The 26703-nt window shown below is 40.3% G+C and overlaps 2 protein-coding genes and 1 long non-coding RNA gene across 6 annotated transcripts; 1 reads left to right on the top strand and 2 right to left on the bottom strand.

Moving 5' to 3' along the window:
• Nucleotides 1–3822: 3822 nt before the first annotated feature.
• On the bottom strand, nt 3823–7224 carry LOC107303627. 2 transcript variants are annotated; one of them, XR_001549585.2, is made up of 4 exons: nt 6871–7224; nt 6512–6597; nt 5324–5467; nt 3823–4221 (listed from the first exon to the last, which is right to left on the bottom strand). It is a non-coding gene; the product is annotated as an uncharacterized LOC107303627 (long non-coding RNA). The 2 variants fall into 2 exon arrangements; XR_001549584.2 differs by lacking the exon at nt 6512–6597 and having other exon boundaries at nt 6871–7208.
• A 747-nt stretch (nt 7225–7971) lies between these two features.
• Nucleotides 7972–12720, bottom strand: LOC102708867 (UDP-glucose 6-dehydrogenase 4). 3 transcript variants are annotated; one of them, XR_001549731.1, is made up of 2 exons: nt 12498–12720; nt 7972–8297 (listed from the first exon to the last, which is right to left on the bottom strand). XR_001549731.1 is itself a non-coding variant. In XM_006647284.3 (2 exons), the coding sequence occupies exon 2, from the start codon at nt 10105–10107 to the stop codon at nt 8665–8667; it is 1443 nt and encodes a 480-aa protein (XP_006647347.1). In that variant the 5' UTR covers nt 10108–10127; nt 12498–12702; the 3' UTR covers nt 7972–8664. The 3 variants fall into 3 exon arrangements, 2 of the variants coding, with proteins under 2 accessions (XP_006647347.1, XP_015689643.1); XM_006647284.3 differs by having other exon boundaries at nt 7972–10127; nt 12498–12702; XM_015834157.2 differs by lacking the exon at nt 12498–12720 and adding an exon at nt 10865–11030 and having other exon boundaries at nt 7972–10127.
• A 12012-nt stretch (nt 12721–24732) lies between these two features.
• On the top strand, nt 24733–26383 carry LOC102709817 (probable F-box protein At2g36090). Its single transcript, XM_006648635.3, has one exon. It carries the CDS (start codon nt 24857–24859, stop codon nt 25820–25822), a length of 966 nt encoding a protein of 321 aa, XP_006648698.2. The 5' UTR covers nt 24733–24856; the 3' UTR covers nt 25823–26383.
• The last annotated feature ends 320 nt before the right edge of the window (nt 26384–26703 follow it).

Here is a 26703-nt window from a genome sequence, read left to right as displayed (position 1 = left end):
AAAGTATTAAATATAAATAAATCAAAAAATTAATTGCACAGTTATGAAAGAAATCTTGAGACGAATCTTTTGAGCCTAATTAGTCCATGATTAGTCATAAGTGCTATAGTAACCAATATATACTAATGATAGATTAATTAGGCTCAAAAGATTCGTTTCGTGGTTTTCAGGCTAGCCGTGAAATTCGTTTTTTCATTCGTGTCCGAAAACCTCTTCCGACATCCGGTCAAACATTTAACGTGACACTTCTCCCAAAAATTTTCTCAATCTAAACACTAACTAACTCGATCACGTTGGACAAAACGAAACATTACTGCCGGATTTATGGCCCCGTAATTAAACTGCATGACTTAATTATGGCATAGTAATTAGGACATGTACCATAGCTGTTGTATATTCGATACTCAATATATAAATAGTTAGACATGCCAATAAGTTATCTACTTTATTATCTATACAATATTTAATGTATTATTTTTTTATTTTGTATTTGTTACCTGCAACCAATGCATGAATTTTTTTCTTAAAAAAAGTTGCATGTAGTTTGGAAGCACGTGTCTAAATAGTAGACGAATGGAAAGATGATATTAAAGTTTTTCTTAAATTAATGATGATACACATGATAATTAATCCGACATGAGGTGAGGTATATAGACAACCATTGTCCCGATGTTTGGTATGCCGCTGGATCGCGTGACTTAATTGTGGCTCTAGAGTCTAGATGTCCAATCCGTAGGTCCCATACTAATTGCATAAGCAGGAGTAATGGAGAGTGATTAGCCATAAGCTGGGATGAATTAAACATAAAAATATCTATCGTCTAACATTCGATAGAAAATCTCAAAACACTATCCAATATAACTACAGTATAATACAGCTATAGTGCAATTACAGTATAATCTGCATCTAATTATAATATAACTCGATGTAAGTCTTATATAACTACAGCTATATGGGCGAAAATGGATTTGATGTTTTTTGGTACGACTCGCTTCAAATCTGGCCAAACCGAGTATATGGTAACTTATTTTATAAGATCCGACGAATTAGGATATTATTTCGAAAATCCGATGATACAACAGATTATCCGATTTTTAATGCAGTTTATCCATGACACTGTGTTAAATGATTGAATTACTCTATTATAAGTGCTATTAGGATAATCCGATTTTTTGCTATTAGGGTATATTGCCATATAATTGGATTATACATGCACTATCATATATAGCCCATACCAATGGTTTTCCTTTTTTTTTTATCTATATACGCTATCTTATAAGTCTGAAAGCTACCAAAAATATATGGTGTTATGTTGTTTGTATTTGTCACAGTTATATTATTTATTGTGCACACATATTTATATGTGGGAGAGCCGGACCCGTTAGCCAAATTTAACTAGTCGTTTCCTTGGTTTGACAAGTAAGAGTGGCATAACCCCTGATTTGGAGAGTTTCTTGGACCCCTCCTTTATCATCTCATTCAAAGAGACTTAGTTTTTGACTCTGAATTAAGACAAAGACATATCCAGATTTATAGTTAGTGACAGAGTTAAGTTTGGTAAAAAGAACATAGAGTTCTGATGGAGGTTGTAAATTGTAGGATTAAAAGAGGAATATCGAGGCTATTGGATATGCTCTTTGTTTAGGGTAATACAAATCTATTACAAGAATTAGAGTTGAAATATTTCTGCTCTAAACTACAGTGGATTTAAAAATTGAAAAAAATCTTCATTAGTCTCATTATTTTTGTCCGATCCCTCAATTAGAAAACCATTCACTGTTGGTCTCCCTCCCTCAGCTTGTAAAACCGTTCAAAGTTTCATCGTGGAACTCAAAAGCAGGTGATTCTACATAACTTAGCAACATAGAGTTTATATCAACAAATGGCGAGCAATGGTACCAAGACCATACAAATTATTAACAAAAAATCGAAATAAATACAAAAAATCAAGAAAACACTACAATCCCACTTGTCAACCTCATGTCATTTTCCCTCTTCCATCTCAAATACATTGTTTTATTTTGATTTGTAGCTCAGAAATATATTACGTGACGCCTAGTCATCAAAAATCACCATCTCCATCCAGGATCAAGGATAAAATGTAACGATCGATCTTCAGAGACAAAAATCTAATCAAGAGCATAGGTAAGGCGTAAGCGACCAAAACAATGTAGGGATGATTGTTTGTCTTTTTTTATAAAAAATCAAATGGTATTTTGCAAACGAAAATAATTTATAAATAAAATTGTTTTATATGTGTTTTTAGCCATCTAAAAGCTAAAACTAAAAAATTAACTACGATAACAAATATACCAAAATCAACTCTAGCTTAAATATCAAATTTTGGTTTTTAATGATAAGCTGATGCGTAAATTAAGACAAGGGTAGCAGATTTTTTTTTTTCAAAAGTGCTGTGCAGTATTGGGTAGTTAAGATTATATACTTGCCTGCACGATCCAGCTGTGCTAGGTGATGTTAGGCACGTGCAAGGCTACTCGCACATGTGTTGGGCACTCGTGTGCATGCTCGCACGAAGACGACGGATAATAATACTCCCTCCGTCCTAAAATAAACCAATTTTTCATTTTTTACCTATAATTTTTGACTCAACGTCTTATTTAAATTTTTTTGCGATTGATATTTTTGTTTTTATTGAATGATAAATCATGAATAGTGCTTTACGTGTGACTAATTTTTTTCTAATTTTCTAAAAAAATTTTAAATAAGACGGATAGTTAAACGTTAGATATGGAAACCGAAGAATTGGTGTTTTTTTGAGAGAGAGTATAATGCAGGCACACATCCCGCTGTGGAATCCAACTACAGGCACAAATGGAACCATAGGAGCATCAGATTCAGAGGCAAACTGCTCTTCTCCTGCTAATGCCCTGACACTATTCTTGTGATATTTGACCTAACAGCCTAGGACATTCAGAATATAAGGTAAAAGTCAATGTAGCAGGTGAGTGAGTAAAAACAAAAATTAAACCACATATCTTATGTAAGACATGATTTATATACAACACTCAGATATAATAAGAGATTAATTGCATTATATTTTACTATGAGTTAGCAACATTTACATTAAAAAATAGTGTCCAGTACAGTTTATATATAACACGGAAGATATAAGATTTATTAATAGTGACATTACGATATTACTAAGGCCAGTCTCAATGGGGTTTCATAGAGATGTTATGTATATTAATTAAGTAACACATTAGCATAAAAGGGTTTGAGGCGTTTCATACAATCAAACTCTCTACATGCAATCAAACTTTTAACAGTAATTAAATGTTTTATTTAGTTTTAGAAATGGTACAATATTTCATTGTACCGTGAGTAGCTGCTTCATGCATCATTTCATCGAGTTAGTTGTTTTAGCAAAACTGTATGTAGTATAACCGAGGATTGAGACTGGCCTAATACATACTCATTTAGTAGCATCATTGACCTGGAACAGCTGAGAGGCTGGCGAACGCAGGAGCGGAGCAGCAGTACACGTGGGCAAGATAATTAAGCAAGTATGACATGTCTCCATTAGATCGACAACGAGATAGTTAAGATTGTCTGCAACCCCGAGGAGCTGATTATGCCTGTTTAGATCCGCTAATTAACACATCAGAGCAAGTTTAATGTAGGGACGTGCACCACCTATGGTCTACGGATGAATAGTTAATGTAGTACTCTAGTACTACTGAACCACCGACCTATGGGAATTAATCTTCTATGGGAGACATGACATGGCTATTAATGGTACTTACAGCAAGGTTAATAGAACTAGCTGAAAAATATTTTCATCTCATTAAGAGTTAACACGGAATCAACTTATATAATAGTTACACATAAGTATATGCTACATCATTCATGTATGGCCCATCTTCTCATATATACTTAAGTGTCTTAGAGCTTGTGTTGTAGCTTGTTGTAAATTTGTAAATCGTTTTTCTTTCTTTTCTTCATGTAAACATCATGTAAACATAAAGATAATGTAAGCATGCTTATATCACACTTATTGTGCTCGCTCTAACAGGCTAGGTATCCACAATATAAGCATATAGGTTTGGCAGTTCAGTCACTCAACCAAACATGTACATTGTGGTAAACCCAGGGAGGCCATAATAATGACCATGTTGTGTCAAACAGTGAGTACTGGTAATTTAAAATGATTCTCAAACAATTCGGCGATAGGGACCTTCAGCATGGGAAAGTCTTCGGAATCTGCATTTGGAGGCCAAGAAAATCAGGTTTGGTGGGATAAATTGCCTGGTACGAGGGTAAAAATAGATATTTTGCATATCAATGATGAAAAGTGTGGAGTAAGACCTGTAGAGTCATGGCAAGATTGGTGTCACTTAACTGGTTAGATTCTTGTGGTTGATTCTGTTCACCTAGGTTTAAATTATAAATTTGATATCGACAATTGTATTTACGGTTATTTATTCTTTCAATGCTACGCGATGTACCCATCGATAGCGCCTACCCTAGTCTTTGGGGTACCTACTATAAGGATTAGTGTGTTTTGGTTCTTATATACTACATTAACCATAAGAGGACAATATGAAATACATTCACACATACGTAGAACTACCAATTAGGTGTGCATACAATGCATCTTTATCACTACTTGCTAAGTTCTATAATAGAGGTGGATGTCACCTTTAATTTTATCCATATAAGGAGCTCAACAATTAAGAGGTAACACATACAACGCATTGCATCTACGCTTTCTTTATTACACTAATTCCAACCATTGACTAATCAATGTACTATTTCTTTTTTCTCTTAAGATTGTGTGGAGGCTAGCCCTTGCATAGGGCAGCTCATTCCCTCTCTCCTCTTTTCCTCCTCCATCTCACCATTTGATCTTACATGATATTTTGGGTTTGTATTAAGAGGCTTAGAACAAATTTTATACTAGAGGTAGATGTCATCTTTAATTTTGTCCATACAAGAAACTCATTAATTAAGAGGTAACACATATAACACACCACCTCTACACTACCTCTCTTACACTAATTTTATCCATTGATTAGCCAATATACTATATATCTTTTTTTTTCTTGGAGAATGTATGGAGGCCACCCCTTGTATGAGGGATAACTCATTCTCTCTTTTTTTTTTCTTTTCTTTAACTCACTATTTAATTTTTTATCGCATCTTAGAGTTTGTGTTTAGAGTTTGTGTTAATAGACTTGTAATGTTTGCTCTTATAGTACATGCTGCAAGGCCAAACATTAAAAAAAACCTTGAGACTAGCAAGTTGCAAATAGTGAATCTACTTGAACAGTAGAGATATTATTATGAGAATGAAATAACATACCTTTTTCCATTTTGTTCAAGAGGGGAAGAACAGAACACCAATGTGAGCACATCAAGATAAATACTATTCGGAGATGGATGCACCAAAGCCTCAGATCTTGTACTCACAAACTTTTCAAGCCTCGTCTTCAATCACACCAAACCCCTTGCATAAAAATGGTACACTGTCAGCTTCCCACTCACTTAATGGTATGACATGCCGACAGTTCATTTTTCAAACGTAGCTGCTCAAAGAAAGAAATTTGGAGCGATGCATGGGCACCTAGCTAGTAAAGAGCACTTAAAACTCATTTAAGATCAGCATTGACAATCTCAGTATCTACTATGCTGATGATTTACAGAAGGCTCACCTTCCCCCAATAAATCTGGCCTCCAAAGGAGCGCCATTCAATTCAATACGAACAAATCAATAAAGTATGTAGTATGATTATTGCCCAGCACCAATTCTTTGACAAGTTAATTACAGTGACCATCACTACTCAATCACGACCGACATCAGAACTTTTGTACAAATGACAATTTGGCTGAAAATAATACCGATGGAAATAGCTCTCAAATTAAGAAAAGAACCCCAAATAAGCAGAGTCATGCACGAAAAAAAAATGCTAAAACTGCGTTAAGCTAATGTCAAAGGAGTTAAACTGGAATTGCCGAAGAAATCAACCAAATCTTCAAGGAAGTCCAGAGATCATACAATACTAAGGCTGCGTTTCGCGTGGGGCTAATTATCCGCCTCGAAAAACATAGTAACAGATTAATACATGGTTAATTAATTATGAATTATAAAAAATATAAAATAGATTATTATAATTTTTCAAAATAATTTTTTTGTAAAAAATTTCGCAAAAAATACACCGTTTAGTGGTTCGAGAAGCATATGAAAAACGAGTGAACCTAGTGTTATGTTAGAAACGGGAGAGCCGAACAGGCCTAAATGAGCATTCATTTTATATATATATAACTCGACATTCATGATAAAGTATCTTGTTGCCTCACCTTGGAGTTGGAGTATATCATTAAGGACATAAACTCCTAACTTTTTTTCAAATAAAACGTGCATCTATCTTCATCATGCTTAATTACGCTAAATAGGTTATGCAATGAACTTGGATGTTGCAACCTAAGTAAAGCAAAGTTATTCTCATAAAACTCTAAAATGCGATGTATGTATCCAATTCAAACAGTCTACCTCTTTCCTGTCCTGCGTCGCATCAACTTTTCAGTCAATTACAATCACTTCCATTGCAGTGCTTGGATAGTGGAATGGCCAGACCCCTGAAGATAAAATATGAACAGGTGCATGGGCAATTCCAAATTTTGTGTGAACCAATTTTAAATTTCGGATCATGTACATAAAAGATTCAGAACACGTGCAGGTGAATATGAACCCAACGAGTGAGAAACTTCCAACAGAAAGCACATTCCAATCACGTTTTCCTCGTTCATTCCATTCATGCACATGAACAAGATTGTGGTGGCCGTCGTGCGTATTGCACAAAACCAAATCCAAATTTATAGAAAGAGAGAGAGGACGAAGAAGGAACCTACCTACGGGACCTTAGGCTCCACATCGCCGGCCGGCTCCGCCGCCGCGCCATCGATCTAGGGTCCACACTGCTCCCACGCATCCTATTCCTCCGCCGACGAATGGGTTCAGGCGTCGACGAGGAGGGTCCTAGCGGCGGCGCCGAGTAGGGGTATCTGGGATCATCCGGCGTCCTCGGATCGAGAGGGCGATCGATCAACAGGAGGGAGGAGGAGGAGGAGGCGGCGCGGCGGCGTCGGACGGTGGAGGACGACGCGGCGGTGCGCCGGAGGGACCAAAATCAGACTCGGAAATGGGCCTTTGCACTATGGTGGGCTATGATTAGAACGCTATCAGACAGATACCGGCCCATTTAAGACAAGCACATTGAAAGCGATGAATTTACAGCAAACACAAGGAACGGCTTAACGGGTTTGAATTACACCACCGGTATAGTATCGATTATGCCCAAAAGGTGCTGATCCAATATACTTCCTCCTCCATTTTTTTTACTTGATGTCGTCGACAATTCGTCTTATTAAAAAAAATTATTTAATTATTAATTATTTTTTTATGATTTAATTTATATAATTTTACTTATTTAAATAAAATTTTAAATAAGACAAATTCAAAATCAATGACTTTAAATTAAAAAATAAAATAGAGGGAGTAATCTCATAGTATTTCGAGTTACCTGAACACTCCAACAAGTCTACATGAATACCGAGTAGGCATCTAGCTAGCAAGATCACAAAAGCATTTGGCACTGATTTCTTCTTATTGGGACAGAGTATTGCTTCGTTACTTGACTTTTGTAGGAAGACAAGGTGGTATTTAGATTGAGAAAATTTTTGGAAGAAGTGTCACATTAAATGTTTGATCGGATGTCGGAAGAGGTTTTTGGATACGAACGAAAAAACGAATTTCACGGCTAGCCTAGAAACCGCGAGACGAATCTTTTGAGCCTAATTAATCCGTCATTAGCACATGTTGGTTACTGTAGCACTTATGACTAATCATGGGCTAATTAGACTCAAAAGGTTCGTCTCAAGATTTCTTTCATAACTGTGTAATTAGTTTTTTGGTTCATCTACGTTTTTTGGTTCATCTACGTTTAATGCTTTATTTAGGTGTCAAAAATTCGATAAGATGTTTTTGGAGAAAAATTTTGGGAACTAAACAAGGCCCAATATTCCAGTGGCTTTTCTGATCACAAATTCAGAACCAATTGAGCAGACAGAAATGGTCCGCGAGATTGCAGCAGCACAAGAAACGGAACACCATGCAACAAACTTCACATTATACTGGAGGAAGCTGAGTTGGTTTGTGGCTCTGGCACTTGGCCATCTCCAGCCAGCTCTCTTCTCCGTTCACTGAATCTCTGGCACTCGGAAGAAAGGCAGCATCAAAAGTTCGATGAATCCAAAACCTCCATCCTTTTATACGATTACTGCATACAGGCAAATTGCAATGAAAATATGAAATGAGCAAATAAGGCTGCTGTTATTTGGCAAAAAAAAAAGCATCATTAATCTGTACCGACTTGGGAATACAATAAAAGAATAAAAGTCAGGCTGGCTGTAAGCATTTCATGTGATACAAGGAAAAAGACAACAGAAAAGGCTGGAGGATTTCAGATCTACAAATGTGCAAGCACGGAAAACTTCAGAGATACTAATAGAACCCAACTTAATGTCGGTAGTCGGTAGCATCTCATGTAAAATAATTTGAACTATAACCAATGATGGTCAACCAGTTCCTCTTTCTCGTCGAATTTCTTCAGCTCCAACATAGCCCTTCAGGTATACAGAAAACTACTACACAACTGCGGGCATGTCCTTGAGCCATGCATCAAGCGGCTTGCCAATGGAGTAGACGATGAAGCCAATCTCCCTGAGCTTCTCGGGATCGACCATGTTGCGTCCGTCGAACACAAATGCAGGTTTCTGCATGTTGTCAAAGATCTTCTGGTAGTCCAAGGTCTTGAACTCATCCCACTCAGTGAGGATGCAGACGCCATGGGCTCCCTTGGTGGCTTCATATGCATCCCAGACCACGCTCACCTGCTTAAACGCGGTAGGGCTAGTTGGCTGCAGGTGCATCGGGTGGTCCCAGTCGAACTTGCTCATGGCGAGGTCCCGTTGGATCTGATCCTCAGTGACTTGTGGGTCATAGATGCTGATCTGAGCCTTGTCACCCAGCAGGCCATGGCACACATCAATGGCCGGTGTCTCCCTGGTGTCACCGGTGTCCTTCTTGAACGCAAAGCCAAGGACGGCGATCTTCTTGCCGGAGACAGTGTTGAACATGGAGGACACGACACGGTTGACAAACCGGCTCTTCTGGTAGTCATTGATCTTGATGACCTGCTTCCAGTAGTTGGACACTTCAGGGAGGCCATTGCACTCGCAGATGTACACAAGATTCAGGATGTCCTTCTGGAAACAGGAGCCACCAAAGCCAACACTAGCGTTCAGGAACCTGGGGCCGATCCTGGAGTCCTTCCCCACAGCGTAAGCCACCTCAGACACATTGGCACCAGTGGCCTCACATAGCGCTGAGATGGCATTCACAGAGGAGATCCTCTGGGCCAAGAACGCATTGGCTGCGAGCTTGGATAACTCAGCAGACCACAGATTGGTGGTGATAATCCTGTCCTCAGGAACCCAGTGGGCGTAAACCTCCTTGAGAGCTTGAACAGCCTTCTTGCCCCCAGGAGTCTCCCGGCCACCAATGAGCACTCTGTCAGGCTTGAACAGATCTTCGATTGCCGTGCCCTCCGCAAGGAACTCCGGGTTTGAGAGGATCTGGTAGTTGATCCCCTTGCTATTGTGGGTCAAGATCTTCTCAATTGCCTCTGCAGTCTTGACAGGGACAGTGGACTTCTCAACAATGATCTTATCAGACTTGGAGACATCGGCAATCATCCGAGCAGCACTCTCCCAGTAGGTGAGGTCAGCAGCCTTCCCTGCTCCGAGGCCACGGGTCTTGGTGGGGGTGTTGACAGATACAAATATAATGTCTGCCTCCGCAACATGCTTCTCAACGTCAGTGCTGAAGAAGAGGTTCCTGCCCCTGCACTCCTTCACAACCTCATCAAGACCAGGCTCATAGATCGGGAGCCGGTCACTGTTCCAGGCATCAATGCGAGGCTTAGAAATGTCAACAACTGCCACCTCAATTGCTGGGCATTTGAGGGCAATGACAGCCATGGTTGGACCGCCGACATAGCCAGCTCCGATGCAGCAGATCTTCACCATCTTCTCTGTTTAGTACTGAACTGTGATCATGAAAACTATTTTTCAGGGATTGCAAAATAGACACTGAAAACAATTTTCTACATCAGAAATAGTGGGCCACATTTCTGAACTAATACAAGCTATCTGAATTCACACTTTATAAGCACAGTAACCAGGATCTCAAAAGAAACATGCAAAGAGTGCTAGGCTGTGAAACATATAGTCAGATTCTAAGATCAGAAATAGTGGGCCACATTTCTGAACTAATACAAGCTATCTGAATTCACACTTTATAAGCACAGTAACCAGGATCTCAAAAGAAACATGCAAAGAGTGCCATTTAAACAAAGAAATAATTGGTTAGATCTTGATATAATATGTGCCTACTGCATCAGCACAATCCATTACCACAACAATACTAACACCTTTACCTAGGGAATCAAGTTAAGAGTGTTAGACAGCCCAATCATGCATATAATTTCCCAACCATACCAACACTGCAGAAATCAGTAAAAGAAAAGAAATTGTGGACCAAACAGGCGAAAGAAAAAAAAATTAATGGCATGAACAGATGCTAATCAAGTAACTGTATGTAACAAGGGAGAATCATATAAGTGCAAAGCATGAATCTCAAGCAAATTCAGATGATTACAGACATTATCTTCAGATGAACAACTAAAACAGGAAACCATACAGCTTGCATGATCATACATGAACAAGCAACAATATATCAACCCACAATTGATGCAGTAGATCATGAAGAATCAGAGACTCTCACCAGATCTCGAGAACTTAGAATGACCCCCGAGGAGAAAACTAACAAAGAAGAGCAATGGAAGCAACCTCTTGTAAGCAGAGGGAAGCTGCCTACAAGATGTAGTCAGAAGGAGGCCACAGCTCCTTATATATCCTTCCCACAAATTCACCCAATCAGATCTACCCCCACACTCCCCCATTAGAAAAATTAACCAGCAAGGCTGATCAGAAATCAGAATAAATGAGCAGGTGCAGGTTGGTCTTACAAGCCAAAGCACTCCTGCCATCCAACAACCCACCAAACCCCACTAATAAAAAATGTTTGGAGTCCATGAAACACCACCAACCTCTTTAATTTAATCCATAAAAAACACATAAATGAACTATAGCTGATGTGTTACTACTATGGCATAATTGAATAACATGTGATCAGATTTGCAAATTCTAACCTCCACCTTACACATCTATCTTGTATCTCTATATCTTGTTCAGTGTATACAATTAAGGTCAGACATGCGGAGCCAAAATGGCTGTGTACAAGTAAAACATGAAGCTACATGTATTACAACATGGGCTGAAGAATAAATGGGGATAAGTACTTTCAGTATTTTAATCTATAGTCAACTATAGCAGCAACCAAATTATTGAGGTCAGAACATACGTAGTTTAATCCGGACTGGAAAAGTTACTGCATTATATTGGGACGTAAGAAAAGTAAAATTGCATCCATCAGATGGAAGGAACAGAAATCTTCGAAGCTTAGACAGTGGCGGATGAAGAGTATAGGGAGTGGGGTCCTAGGACCCCACTCAAATTTAATACTTAGTGTATTATTAATATGTAATTAACTAAAAAACTTTAGAACACTAATAATCCTAATAAGGTGCCCCTACTCGATTTTTGGGCTAGGTCCGCCCCTAAGCTTAGACATGGTCAATATTAGGAAGCTGGTGAGGATAAAGAGATTAAACCTTCTTTATCTTCAGACTAATAATGGGAGGGAGTACAAGAAACTCCCACATCCATAGTGGGAAAAAAAACTCTGCAGACATGGATGTAAGCAGAAAACGTGACAAATTCCAAATAATTATGCCACTGTCATATGATTACTGCAACTAACAGACTGAGAGAGACTCCAGCTTTATTTCTTTTTTTTCTTATTTAAGTCATCATCATTTACGAAATGGTAATGCTTCTTCTTTACACAGTCCAAAATCATTGGATTGTCACATGCTCCAGCTAACAAGTCAACAAAAATCCAACACTATGATAGTCTACAGGCAAATTTTTCTACGACAGATATACACACAAGCATACATCATAGATCTCGATATATCTATTCAATCCACCGAACTAAATAAATCTGCAAACCAATTCATGATTTTTCTCAAAAACAACGGTCACATTATACTGCTTCCTCCAAGACCTACCTCAAGTCATTAAAAAGGCACAAAACAACAGACCAAACTGATCATAATTGCATGCTGCAACATCAACCACCAACAAAATTAAAAAAACGATTGCAACAACAAAATAAAGGGAACCTCCGTAGGTGACATTTGAACAATACACAAATCTACATCTCGCCCCCCAACAATAATTTAATCGCAATTCTACCAATGATGGAGGCCGCGCACAGGTGGAGAAGTGGCTACCATGAGCTGGGTCGCGTAAACCACTGGGCCGCTCGCAGTCACCGGCCACGAACGCGCGAATATCGCAGGCGTGGGGGAGGGGCAATGCTGGCTGTGCCTCCGCCGGGAATGGGGAGATTTGAGGACACGCGCTCCCTGCCCAAACCCGCGTGGGGAGCCTGGGGGGATGGCGGCGGCGGAGCCCGCCGGACGCCGCTGACTGAAGGGAGGGGAAGAAGAAAGAAGGTAGGTGGGCGTGGGCCACAGGTGCACAGCCCAAACCCGTCGGATAAATGGGCTGCTGATACGAGGTATTTTTGGGCTATTGTTCACGCACGTAGCCGGGCTGGGAAATATGGAGTAATAAATTAATTATTAGCTATTAAAAACATGAAGAATAGTTTGATATGATTTTTTAAATCAACTTTCCTATATAAACTTTTTTTTTTAAAAAAAAGCACTATCATGGTTTTTGAAGTGTGTGCGCGACGAGAGAATCTAGTTTAGTTATTCAAAATCCACGTTAGCAACGACCACTGGGACACACCAGTGGTATTTTGTGCAAACTGTAAGGTTAGACAGCAAAGAGTGAGAATGTCTCCCAAGAAATTATGTTGACATAGTACAGTACTATATTTGAAGAAAGATTAAAATTTGATTGTGCACGATCATACCATCAGCATCTGTTGACCTCAATTACAAGCATAATCAATCACATGAGCGGACCCAAAAAGAAGTACCCGTTATTTTTGTAACCCAAGAGGATCACCTATCCTGCTATAATTAGTGTCCTACCACCCATTAGCAAGCAGCTTCAATACAGTTCACCCTAAACAATACACCATAGTGCTTTATATTGTAAAAATATCAAATATATATGCGAACGTCCAAATTAAGGGCACAGAAAATGAAAAACTTGTTACAACAATGTTCTTTCAATCGACGGGAAACCGTCGTTTGCTTTGTAAATATATATATCACTATTCTATACATGCTAACACTACATTGTAACTGCCTTTTCTAAGAGAAATTGACTATCAGCACGATCTGGAATCCCACATCCCACTGGATTGTTTATACATGGCTTTTCACCTTATCAATCATCCATCATCTGCTGCCTTCGGATCTCACTAACATACGATGTAAAAGAAGATCTAGAAGAATTGACCGTCAGATTATTGTCGCGGCATTGTAGCAACTGTTGCTGAAGATTCCGGATGTGCTCATTCAATAGCCGAATCATCTTTTCTTGAGATAAGATTATCTGCAACAAAGAAAGTAACTTGGCCAGGGAAGCAAATTTTTGTGAATTCGCATGATAAAAATAGCTTGCCTCAATTCAATAGTTGATACAAATGGGAAATCTGAGAACACCGAGAACAAAACTTTGTTCATCATTTTGCATTGCCATAGCTTGTTTTCGCAGTACATTTTACCATGAGATCGTGAATGTTAAGTTTAGGCAGTATCAAGTAGAATATAGTAATATTGCTTCGCTAATGACCTCAATATTTGACAAGCAACATTCAGACCAATCTTTGGACAATCTCAGTTCAATTATTTGAGATGCAGCAAAGTCTGGCAAATTATATCAGGCACGCAGAGTGGCTCACCTTTTCCTTGACAAGTTCTCCTCTACTTGAAATATGTTTCTGCTTGGGCGCCGCAGATTCCAACTCATTAACAAGTTGTTGCTTCCACTCAAGCTGAGATGTGACTATAAGTACCACAAGCAGAAACACAAGGACTGCGGACCTTGACATTATTGTGGTTTAGAGGTAACCTACATAAAATTCATCAAGTATTACACTTCCTACGTCACCATTGGCAAAATATAAAGTTGGATTGAATTGTCTGTACTCAGAAATAATAACAGGCAAAACAAAATCAACAGGACTTGGCGCTTGTTTGGCATAGCTCCAGCTCCAACTTCACTTCTTCTGGAGTTGGAGCCCAACCAAACAATTTCAACTCCACACAAAATGGGAGCGGAGCAGTCTGGAGTGATCTAGAAAAATGAACTAGAGCTGTGGAGCTATGTTCTAGCAGCTCCACTCCAGACTCCGCTCCTAGAGCTAAATTTAGGAGTTGGAGCCCTCCCAAATGGGCCCTTATTTCATAGATACACTAAAATCAACCTTGGGCTGTCTTGCAGCCATTGGAGGGAAGGCGATGAAAGCTGTGAGTGTGTTTGGGTCCAGCTCTTAGGACAGATGGTAGATGATTTTCAACTCAAGATTTGGGTGGAGGGCAAAAACAAGAAAACTGGAGTAGAAGAGGAAGAGTGCAGAAGGATCCTGGAGGAAGATGATGGGGAATGGGTGTTGATTTTCTTTATGTCTCTCTTCATATCATATTGTGTGATTGTGCCGCCTGTTATGCTCAAGTTGCTGGCCAGTCTGGAAACCTTTAGAAACCAGGATTTGAGTCATGTGGCAGAATGTTTTGTTTTTCGTTTGTTAATCAGTTTCCTGGTAGGGGGTGGGATGGCGCCTCTGATTTTGCCAGCTGAAACATGTTTTAAAGGTCAGTTATTTCTTTTTCTCTTTTTTTTATGAGGGTCAGTTATTTCTTTCAATGTCTGGGTAAACTGCTACATTTCTGGTAATGGAAATGGGGGCCAGGCCCTAGTTTCAAAAAAAAAAACAAAACTCCCTAGCTGTTCCAGCTAGCGCATTGTTTCATTACATGTTCTCAATGCCTCTCAATTTTGTCATGAATCAAGATGAATAAGGGAAGACTATACTATACTCTTACACCATAGCTGTAACCACGAACAGAAACAGCTTCACAAGAAATTGCATTGGCATAAATTATAGTACGCACAATAATCATTGCACAGACAGTTGGATCTGGGTTCTAGCGTTGAATCATTGCAAATTTGCAACCAAACAAGTTACTGGTCCATGTTAGTACGGAGCAATCTGTGTTGCCAATACATAAAAGAAAAGAAATTTTACACGCTTAACCATTCACCATGCAATCTAAATCCAAAAATAAACCACATTAGTCGGCTAGTCGCGCTCGACAGCTATACCTATCTGCTCCGATTTTGGGGCAGCAAGCACAATAGTCTGGCGTGCATGCATGAGGAAAACCTCAAAGCAGAATCGCTCCAATTTTGGGGCAGCAAGCACAAGAGCAAAGTAGCAGACCACAGGAGCCCGCTGGCGATGTTCCGGAATCCGAGCTCATCGGGATACTGGACTAACTACTGGGATTAGCACAGTAGACGAGACGAAGGGTAGAAAGAAGGGAGGGGGAGGAGAGAGCTCTCACAGCGGGCGTCGTCTCATCGGGCTGCAGGAGCTGCAGCCTGGAGGGCGGGCGCGGGCGGGGGAGTGTGGTGTGAAGCGGGCCTCGGTGCCGGCTATGAAGAAGCCTCGGCGACGGCGGGCTCCGGCGACACCCGCGGGCCGCGGCGGCGCGAGGAGAGCAGGGAATAACACGTCAAAGCGAGACGAGGAAATCGCGGTGTGGGCCGTGTGGGGTGGGGGGCGGGGGAGGAGAAAAGGGAAAAGAGAGGAGAGGGGAGGTGGGCCCCACAGCCGCGGGGTAGGGGCCCACTCTGGTTCTGGACGGCCGTGGGGTGGTCTCGCGCCAAGATTCGTGCGCTCCGTCGTGGGTGAGCGAACTGTTTCGTCGGCGAGTGTGGTAGGTGAATGGAAAAAAACGACGAGAACAAGTTGGTATTGGTACACAGGTAGCAACGGGGAATTTGGGGTTACCACGGTGTCTTTGTTCTCGCGGCAATAAAAATTTTTCGTTCCCGTTCCCGCTAAGCCAACGGGGCTTATATTTAATCCGTCCTCCGTAGTGAATTTTTTTCTCATTGGTTTTTCGGTGCTTTATAGGGTTGAATGTTGTTGACTAGTGTTAGGTTTATATAACAGGGATATTAGGCTTTATTTTTTTTCAAACCATGTCTAAAGTCTATATATTGATCTCTCTACTATATAAACAGGTTATTGCGGGGAATGAGGATGGAGAGTGATGCATCCTCCCTGCCTACGCCATCCACCATAGGAATGGAAACCATTTAATTTCTAAACATCCATATCTCCTAATGAATAAATTCACCGTGGCAAGGGTCAAGTTGCCACCTCTAATTCTCTAAAGTTGGTCGTCGTAGTTCGTTATCAAGAAAAGGGGGCCGAAAGGCAAAGCTGTCCAGGATGGGCCTCTCGACCCACGGGACCACGGTAAAAAGCCCAGTGGATTCTCGGCTCGACTGGGCCCTCGTCGGCGGCCTGTGAGGAGGCTTAGGGCCTAGGTATTTTTGGGCTAGGCCCAGGTGACAGTTCCAGCCAGCCAGCTTTGGGTCTCTCTGGCCCATGATCACCCATCGATCGATCTCAATCTCGCAAAGCTAAGGTCACCGCCACCGCCTGTATCGTCGTCCACCTTGGTAGTGGTGGCTTGCTGGCTCCCGCCGAGACCGAATTTTATTTTTATTTTTTAAACATTTTTAATAAATAATTTTATCACTAAACTTGAAGAAAAATATTTTTACCGTATAAACCTTTTTGGCCACACCAGTGTTGGTGGTGTAGCAAGATAACGCTGTCACACATAGAGTATTTGGTGTGGCAGGTTTGTCACGCCATTGTCGAGGACGTGGCAATGGCAAGCCTACCACGCCAAATACTCAGCGTGACAGCGTTATCCTGCCAGACCAAATACTCTGCGTGGCAGCGTTATATTGCCACGCCAATGTTGATAACGTGGCTAAAATGTTCATACGGTGAAATTTTTTTTCTACAAGATTCAATAATAAAATTATTTATTAGAAACGTTTAAAAAATAAAAAACAATTCGCCAAGACCCCGGCGAACGCAGCGCGCTTGAGGACGAAACCGTGAACACCGCCACTACGCAAGCGGATGCGAAGCGGGTATATGCCGCATTCACCTCTCCACGGTCCCTCGCTACCCCGAACAGCTCGGTTACTTCTCCTTCCGTTATAAAATATAAGTATATTTAGGATTTAAATTGTGGATCGTTCTATAAACATTTCTTTCACCGATTCATATGACTCTTGGAGCCAATCGAATACTAGAAAATAATTTACTCAAATCAAAATTTAAAAATTATTCGGTGAAGTGATTAAAAGCAAAACCGTTTAACATATCCTTAATTTATCGTAAACAACCTTAAAAATACTTGTATGTTGGAACGCATATAGTTTTTGTTAGGTATGTGGGCGTGGAACAGTTTACATGTAATTCGTGGCTGATAGTACTTCAACTAAGGCCGCGTTCTAGATTTCCCTCTTCTTCCTTTTGCACGTTTCACAAACTGCTAAACAGTGTATTTTTTATAAAAAATTTCTATATAAAAGTTGATTTAAAATATCAAATTAATATGTTTAATTTTAATTTTTATAATTAATAATTTATTAATTATGTACTAATATATTAGTACGTTTTCCGTATCGGATAACTTGCCCCAAACTCCTTCCGCCGAACGGGCCTAAGTGTTTATTTTTAAGGTAGTGTTGACTTAGATCGGTTATGGATAATTCATGACCTCCACTAGTTTAACTAAATGTTTATTTGCAAGATAAAGTCAGTCATGGGTATTGGAGGTCAATCCATGTTCATCCTAATTTTTATGTTTCTCCAGTGATCGAAGGTAGCATGATGTCGTTGTATTTTAGCATAAGCTTAACCGTGCATCATGCTTAAAAAAAACTTACATACATCTCCTTTATTTTATTATTTTATTGTGATTAGATTTACTGCTATGTATATTTTAGCCATAACTTATATTTTCTAATATTTTCGCATTATCTTTTAAAATATATAGGTAACATTATTATACTCAGTATTAGCTCTATTTCATATTGTAAAACTTTTTAATCTTATTTAAATTGATAAATATATATAAATTATATATATGTCTAGATTGATTCACATCTATATGAATCTACACAAGAATCTATACAAGATTAGAAAATGTGAAACGGAGAAAGTAGCAAATACTAATTGTCGTTATGTTTGTTGGTTGGTGCTCAAGGATCCTTTTTTCCCAGTCCAACACACGCAGGCACCAGGATAATACGCCCCGCGGGCGCGACGACAGAGATAGCCACGATTGGCAGCCGCTGACTAATCGCCCCCTCGACCACGTACGTACCCAGCTACAGCCACGCATCCCAATTAATTAATTAGCATCCCTGGTGGTGATCACCATCCTGCAGCCGCATGTCACACTGTCATGGCTCGTTTATTACTTTATTGATCCGTTGCCTCCATCGGATCATCGTCGATCCGTCCCTCCCTCTTTTCTCTGACTAAACACCCGCAAGACGACGAGGACAAAGATGCATTTGGATCGATCACTAGGACTGACAGGCACATAATTTTGTCTTTTTTTTAATAAGCCAACCGACACGTCTGTAAATCAAAAATAATTTATGAATAATATATATATATTATCTCTCTTATCGATCTAAAAGCAATGACGGGAAAATAAGTTATGGTAAAAAAGTCTCAAAATCAACTTAAAATTTAAAATTTAAAATTTCAGTTTTAATTTATAAATATAAGTAAAAGCGAAAACATGAGGCAAACGGAGTGCGAAACAACTATGATGATCAGGAGAGCATTACTTGTGTCTCTGTAGGGCCTCATGTGTACAGTACAGGGAGAGAGGGTAGATGAAATTTAGGTGACACTAGTGGAGAAGTCACAGTTAACTAATACTGTACTAACTATAAACTGGGCCTGCACAGCAGAGAGTAGCTACCCGTCCAGACTCTTCCTCAGGGGCTGTTTGGTTCCACCGACACATCGAATATTCGGATACTAATTAGAAGTATTAAATATAGACTATTAATAAAACTCACTTTATACTCTAGACTATTTCGCGAGACGAATCTATTGAGACTAATTAATTCATAATTAGCGAATGTGATGTGGATTAATTAGGCTTAAAAAATTTGTCTAATGAAATAGCATTTATTTATGCAATTAGTTTTGTTATTAGTCTATATTTAATACTCATAATTAACGTCCAAACATCCGATGTGATAAGAGACTTAAAAAAAGTCCCTAGATCCAAACAACCCTTCAGTCTACACACAGCCATACATCGTGATGTAGGAACCACTAGAGTCAGTTAACCGATTATTAGTATAAAAATGACCCATCATGCATCAGGATACGAAGGGATTGTCTTTTCTATTAAGCTTATATAAGCTAAAAATTAAATTTTTAACCTTTAGTTTAGAGCTGATTTTAGGATTTTTTAAATGAATTGTCAGCCTTTAATTCTATGTCGCTAAAAACATGTATATAATTTTTTTTATTCATAAATTATTTCTTATTTAAAAATATATCGTTTGACCATTGTAAGAGACAAAGCGGCAAAATTGAGGGAAAAAAATGAATGCAGCTCGATGACTGATGAATGGACCAGTTGGTGGTGTTGCTGAGTTTCAACTGCTCCTATATGCTTTCTACTTGAAGATCCTAAGCTCATTTCGTTCACTCAAATTGTATATAATCCACTGACGAAACCATGGCCGACTGTGCCGACCTTAATTACGACGTCTTCATTAATTACTTGTTTAGTATGCAGAGCAGAGAGTGTTCAATGTTTTATGCATAAACAGGCAAACAGCTGCGAAGATAATGAAAATAATAATAATAGTATTTACTTAAGATTGAGGCGCTAGCATCATACTGTACTACATAAAGTAGATGCTCCTCCAGAACACAGAAATTAGGCTCCAAATTTTGCAGCATCTTGGCAAGAACAATTCCTGCAGGCCAAAAACAATAGAGAATATCAAATGCAATTTAATAGTCTCTGCAGAAAAAAAAGAAAACAACAAGATCAGTTTGTATGCTCCATGTCCATGTAAATCCATAAAAATTAAAGGTTTGACCCATATGGCCAAGGACAACATCTCACCTCCATTTTTTTTTTCTGATTAGGCTTAAAAGTCAAATTTTAGATTTTTAATGATTTTAGATTTTTTCTTTCCCAAAAATTATTTTTTAGTATTAACTTTTAGATCACTAAAAATACTTATATAAAAGTTATACTCATAAATTATTTTTTATTTTTAAATATGTTGTTTTCCAGTCACCCCAATGATTAGCCCTGCTCCATTGATCTATGCCCTGTTTCCTCTGCTGACGTAGCAGTCGGCGCCAGGTCACTGAAGAGCGGTGGCCGGCAGAGGCTTCAGGAGCTATAAAGATTAGAAAAAAGGGAGTATGTATTGAGCATCACAGCATGTAGAAACGGCGAGAAACAGATAAAGCATGTCTCTATCGATCTTACGCAGCAGCAAAACTAACCTAAAAGAGGCTTTAGTTTATTGTTGCGAAGCCTATCCGGTTGTCTGGCCTGCGATGCTAGCTTCAACTAATATATAAGTATAGTGGTAGTACTCAGCTGGATATGTACCATGCATTAATCTGGCAAATTAAAAACAGCAGGAGCACAGCTGCATATATTGTAGTACTCCCATAATGCAAGGCCGACCTAGGTCGGCAAAGGGATGTGCCATCTCTAGTCGCTAGCTATTCCTTCTGTCGGATAATTTGTCTTTTCTCTTTCTGCAAATGGTACTCTCTGTTTAGTGCTTAACCAAAAAAAACAGAGGATTTGAGTTTGCGGTATCGGTCGGTACCGCGTGCAATTTTGATATTTTAGTCTTTTCTGAAAACTTATTTTATAAATAGATTCATAATAGAACTGATGCCGTTCTCCGGCCACAAAAGCATATCATAATGACTTGGAGAACTGCGCCAATATTATTGATGTCGTCCTATACAATGACGGCGCCAATGATATTGGCGTGGTTAAAAAGATTCATTCATGCAATAAGTTTTTTAGGGATTATTTATAAAATAAATTTTTAAAAGGATCAAAATGTCAAATTTCCTGTCGGACGAGGTTCCTCTGACTTAAAGTCAGAGGGACATTGAGGCTAACATGTGGGCCCCACCATGTATGGGCCCACACGTCAGTGACACGTGCCCCCTTGACTTAAAGTCAAAAGAACCCTTTCTGTCCAACAGGCACGGATGTAGGTTTATTATTAATAATTTTTTGGTTGTGGTTATGTTCGTCAAGACCTGAGAATTTTGTGGGTGATAACATGATATTGCATTTTCCTAGTGAGTAAACCATGTTCAAAGCCGACATATATGTATTAGTTAATTATTTTCATCTCTCGTACCTCTTTATGTTTTGCCCATTTAATCTTTTACACTATGATGATATTGTGCTAGCATGGTGACAGTTTGTGTTGCTCTTTGAACTCTCGTGATAATTTTATAATTTATTATTAGGTTACTCTTTATTAAGTTACCTATTTTTTGAGATCTTATTTACATGAGACTCATCAAGTACCCACTCGTCATAGGTGTGATTGTCAACCCTATCGGACATGAGTTGGGATGGGCAAAGTTGGGCAGTGCATCAAGCATGGATCTGATCTACCCGTAACCGACCTATTCCATTGCCATCTCAACACAACAATAAAAAAAGTAAGATTTTTATACGAATGCAAATGTAAACACAAATAATTGAAAAACACGAAAAAACATAAATTGATGTTTGACTTGACCGCATAAAAAACATAGTAATTATATGAGATAAGTGGACCCCGAAAATTTTTCATGAGATTAAACCTTGTGTTAACTTTTGTTCAAAATCTCCTTGTCTTTAGCTCCATAGGAGTTTCATAAGATTGTTAGTCTCATTCCTCTGTTTGAAAGGATCAAATAGAAAATTTTACTATAGGATTCAAATCCTACATAATTCCTATAGTTATCCATGAAAGGATTTGTGGAGATGGAACTTTTCAAATCCTATGAGTTGACCCTTTTTGACTAATGCATAGTTACCTAAAGATTTATGGTGTTACTTAGTTGCTAATCATCTCAACCTAGATCAAGATAGATTTTCAAGATCAAAACTGGTTAGCGAAACCGATTCTCATAGATTGAGGATAAGATTTGTCTCGTGAATTAAATAGAAGGTTCACATAACAACCAGCAAAGGGGTAAACACCCGTCTCATGGGTGGGATTACGGAACAAACCTAGAGAGGGATTCTCACTCTCGTGGAAAGAACTTACAGCTTACAACGCGAACCGATGAAGATGAATGAGCTATGGCTAACGGCGTCCGCAATAGTCCCAGCTAGGTGCTACTGCCTCCGTCCCATAATAATCTTATTTTTCGTTTTTCCGTGTCCAACGTTTGACTATTCGTCTTATTTGAAAAATTTGTATAAAAACTTAAAAAAATTAGTTATGTATAAAGTATTATTCATATTTTATCATCTAGTAACAATAAAAATATTAATCGTCAAAAAATTTCAAATAAAACGAATGGTCAAACGTTGGAAACGGAAAAACGAAAAATAAGATTATTATGGGATGGAGGTAGTAAGAAAAATCTGTCATAAACAAAATAGCCAGTAGTCCAAAAAACTATCTATTTTATTAGCTATTTATACTTTACTAGTTTCATATACACACACAGAACGAAAACGGATGTAGCACATCATGGTGTGTGCTGAGATGAGCGACGAGACAGTTGCTGACTAGATTTTTTATACACATTATCTTTCCTTCATATAGGATACATGCTGACGTGTACGATCAAATAGCTAGTTGAATCAGTTTGTTGTGGACGCCCTAAAAGGACAGAAAGTATATGTAAAGTTGCAAACTGAAAAGAAAGACGGAATTGGCTTATTGCATTGATTGTTTGATTGTTCCAATTCCAAATGAATCGTACTGGACCTTTTTCACGTCCTATTAATTCTCAGGGTGACTAAACACGTTGGAAAGGATATCTCAATTGAACTCGGTCTCAAACTTTGCTAGTCCAACCGTCCCGGTGCCGTCGGTCGTACCGGACTCGTCCACAAAGGTCTGAGTCCATCTCTAAATTTGGCCAAATCTTCCACAGTTTTTTATTATGGCTTTTTTACCATTCTTGAAAAATATTTTAAAATACCAAAAATTTTAGTATAAAATTATGATATCTCAAAGTACATGGTATCTATACTAAGATTTTATGCTGAAAATATGGTACTATTTTACAAGTATGTTAAAAAAACTCTTTTTATTATGTGTTAGATTTGAGCGTGAATATTATGAGATTATAGGGAATGTCTCACGTACCAAAGAAAAATCCTTTATGCTCATGTTTGTCATTGAATTTATGCGTTGTTCTTAGACTGTATTTAAACAATTATTTATGTATTTGTTTATGTTTTGAAATTATCTATTTTACACATACATTTCTATTAAAATCATGTATGTGTTTCTATTTCCCGTTTTCCCATTCCTACGTTCTAAACTCCCGATCCAAATTGACTCAACTTTTGTACTGGGAAAAGGATTAGCCTATATATAATGAACTAAAACAACGTATGTGCGTACATATTGGTGGTACGTACTCATGCGTCGTCCTTGTAATACTCAAGAAAAAAAATTGCATCCCATTTTCCCGTTTCTACTAATAAACATAAGTAAAATTTAAATTTTTAACCTTATATTTAGATTTGATTTGGGATATTTTTTGCCGTATTTTATTTATAAGTATAGACTTAAAAATCAATATATATATATATAAAAGTTATAATCATAAATTCTTTTTAATTTACAAATATACAGTTTAACATTTTTTATTAAAAAACCAAACAATCACCTAGGCCGTATTCGGTGAGGGGTTAGTAAGTTAATTTATTTGACACGAAAAACGTAATAATAGATTAATACATGATTAATTAATTATTAAAAAAATATGAAATAGATTAATATGGTTGTTTAAACAACTTTTCCTATAGAAAATTTTTATAAAAAATATATCGTTTAATAGTTTAGGAAACATGCACGTGAAAAAAAAGATAAGTTAACGGTTGGGGACGAACGCGGCCCTAGTCATACGGCTCGTACGTAAGCAAGTAACGCCTCAGCCCCGGCAACGGCAACCCCCCAAAGTTGTCGATACCGGCGAAATCACGCGGGAAACGCCCGCCCGCCGACACGGACAAAACCGCCCGTTTCTTCCCCGCGCGCACGCACGCACGCGACCCCCGCACACGGCGCCCGTCGCTCCCGTCCTCGCGCGTACGACGCGATGCCCACGACCCGTCACGGCACGGGCCCCCGCCCCCGGCCGGCCATGGAGATAACCCAAACCGCCCGCGCGCCCGGCCTGCCTCGATGGGGCTATAAAACGGCCTCGCCCGTCGTGCCGTTGCCGACCCGCCAATCGCGATCGCTTTCGTCCCTTCCCGCTCGATCGATCGGCTTCGAGCGTTCGCGCGCGTGCGACTTGGATTGAGCTAGCTGCGGCTAGCAGCCTGCTGTTAAGGACAGATACGATCGGAGCGGTGGAATGGCGGCGGCGGCGGCGACCAGCAGCAGCAGCACCACCGTGGAGGACCTGCCAGGGGACGTGCTGGCGTGCGCGCTGCGGCGACTGGACGGGCCGTCGCTGGCGGCCGCGAGCTGCGCGACATCCGGGCTCAGGGCGCTCGCCGAGGACCCGGGGACGTGGCGGGCGCTCTGCCTGGCGCGGTGGCCGTCGCTGGCGGCGGCGGCGGCGCAGCAGCAGCAGAGGTGCGTCCTCTCCGGCGCCGTATCTCCGCGGCGCCTCTTCGCCGACGCCTTCCCTTTCCCGTGCGCGGACGACGCCGCTCCCCTCGACGGGGACGATCGGCTACGGCTGCGACTGCCGCTGCCCGGGGAGCTCGTGTCCGCCGTGGACGTCTACCACAGGGGCGCGCCCATCGCCTCCCGCGTCGTCGAGACCTCCACGTTGTCCTCGTGGTTCCTCACCTCGCCGTTCTGCGTCGACGCCGTGGACTGCAAGAACCCGGCGCCGGCCGCGTCCGTCTCGCCGGCCGAGCTGGAGCTGAGCTGGATCGTGCTGGACCCCGCCAGCGGCCGGGCGGTGAACGTGTCGAGCCGGCGGCCGGTAGCGCTGGAGAGGCACTGGTACACCGGCGACACGCTGGTGCGGTACGCCGTGGTGCTCGGCGGGTGCAAGTTCGAGGCCACCGTCAGCTGCTCGGAGGAGGCCGGCCAGCTAACGGAGGTCAGCCTCGCCGTCGACGACGCCGACGGCGCGGCCGTGAGCGGCGAGGGCTGCCTTCGTCTCCTCGCTGCGGCCATGGCCGGGCCAAGGAAGGGAGGGCAGAACCAAGAACAGGAAGCCAAGAGGAGGTACGACGAGTTCGTGAGGAGGAAGAGGGGCAGGAAAGAGTCCAAGGCCAGGCGAGAGGTGCTCGTCGACCTGTGCTGCTCCGCCGTCAGCGCCGTCGCCGTGCTCAGCTTCCTCGCCGCCGTCGTGCTCCGGTAGCACACCATCCAAGAAGCAGGGTCTCCTCCAAATTCCCATTGATCTCTCACTCCCAATGCAGCCAAACACATCATCGACGAAGATAAATAATCCTTCACCGAGAAATTTTTGCAGCAAAATGTGTGTTTCCCATTAGGCAGTGCACCATAAATCACTCACATGTACAGTAGATTAACTTGTTTTGTCGTGTCAAACGGAAGGGAAGATACAGAAATTTTACTGGAGATAAACTGTGTCGCATGGCATCGATCCAGGCAAGAACACTGTTCCCTAACACTATTGGAGCTAAAAATTCAGGCATTTCAAGGCCACGGTCATGACAGTGCTCGCAATAAAATCCTGAGGTCTACTGAAGGATGGGTGTTGAACTGGATATTGCAATCTGTCGCTACCGAATGGCCCCCAAAAAGTCCATACCTTTTTGGACCAGATGTAACAGCGAGACTCGTCGCTACTTGACAGTCAATTGGGCACCATCCTTGTCAGCGATTCAGGATACAGGTTTGCGTTCGATGCATCTTCAAGTATCGAAGAAATATGTGTGTATGGAACGGGATCATGCAGGACTAGTTTTTGTTTTACTAACCTAGATTCTCTTGTTTTTTGTTTCTCGAACTGTTAAACGATATTTTTTTACAAAAATTTTATATAAAAAATTGTTTTATAATATCATATTGATTTATTTTTTATTTTTTATAACTAATAATTAATTATACACTAATTTATTATTATGTTTTTCGTGCCAGATAACCTACCCAAAACGAACGTGACCGTAGTAGTATTGGCTGATACGTGAGCTCTACTCGCTCACATTGCTAAAAGAGCATTACTTTAGAGTCCATCTGTGTGTATATTTTATTCGAATGTATATAGAGACGCAT

This window comes from Oryza brachyantha, chromosome 2, assembly GCF_000231095.2.
Source record: "Oryza brachyantha chromosome 2, ObraRS2, whole genome shotgun sequence".
Lineage (NCBI taxonomy): Eukaryota > Viridiplantae > Streptophyta > Magnoliopsida > Poales > Poaceae > Oryza > Oryza brachyantha.
The sequence above is the reverse complement of the archived record's forward strand: the minus strand, read 5'-3'. Positions and strand labels throughout refer to the sequence as shown.

Excerpts from the sequence above, each read along its gene's own strand:
- LOC102708867 (XM_006647284.3), bottom strand. The coding sequence starts at position 10,107 with ATGGTGAAGATCTGCTGCATCGGAGCTGGCTATGTCGGCGGTCCAACC.
- LOC102709817 (XM_006648635.3), top strand. The coding sequence starts at position 24,857 with ATGGCGGCGGCGGCGGCGACCAGCAGCAGCAGCACCACCGTGGAGGAC.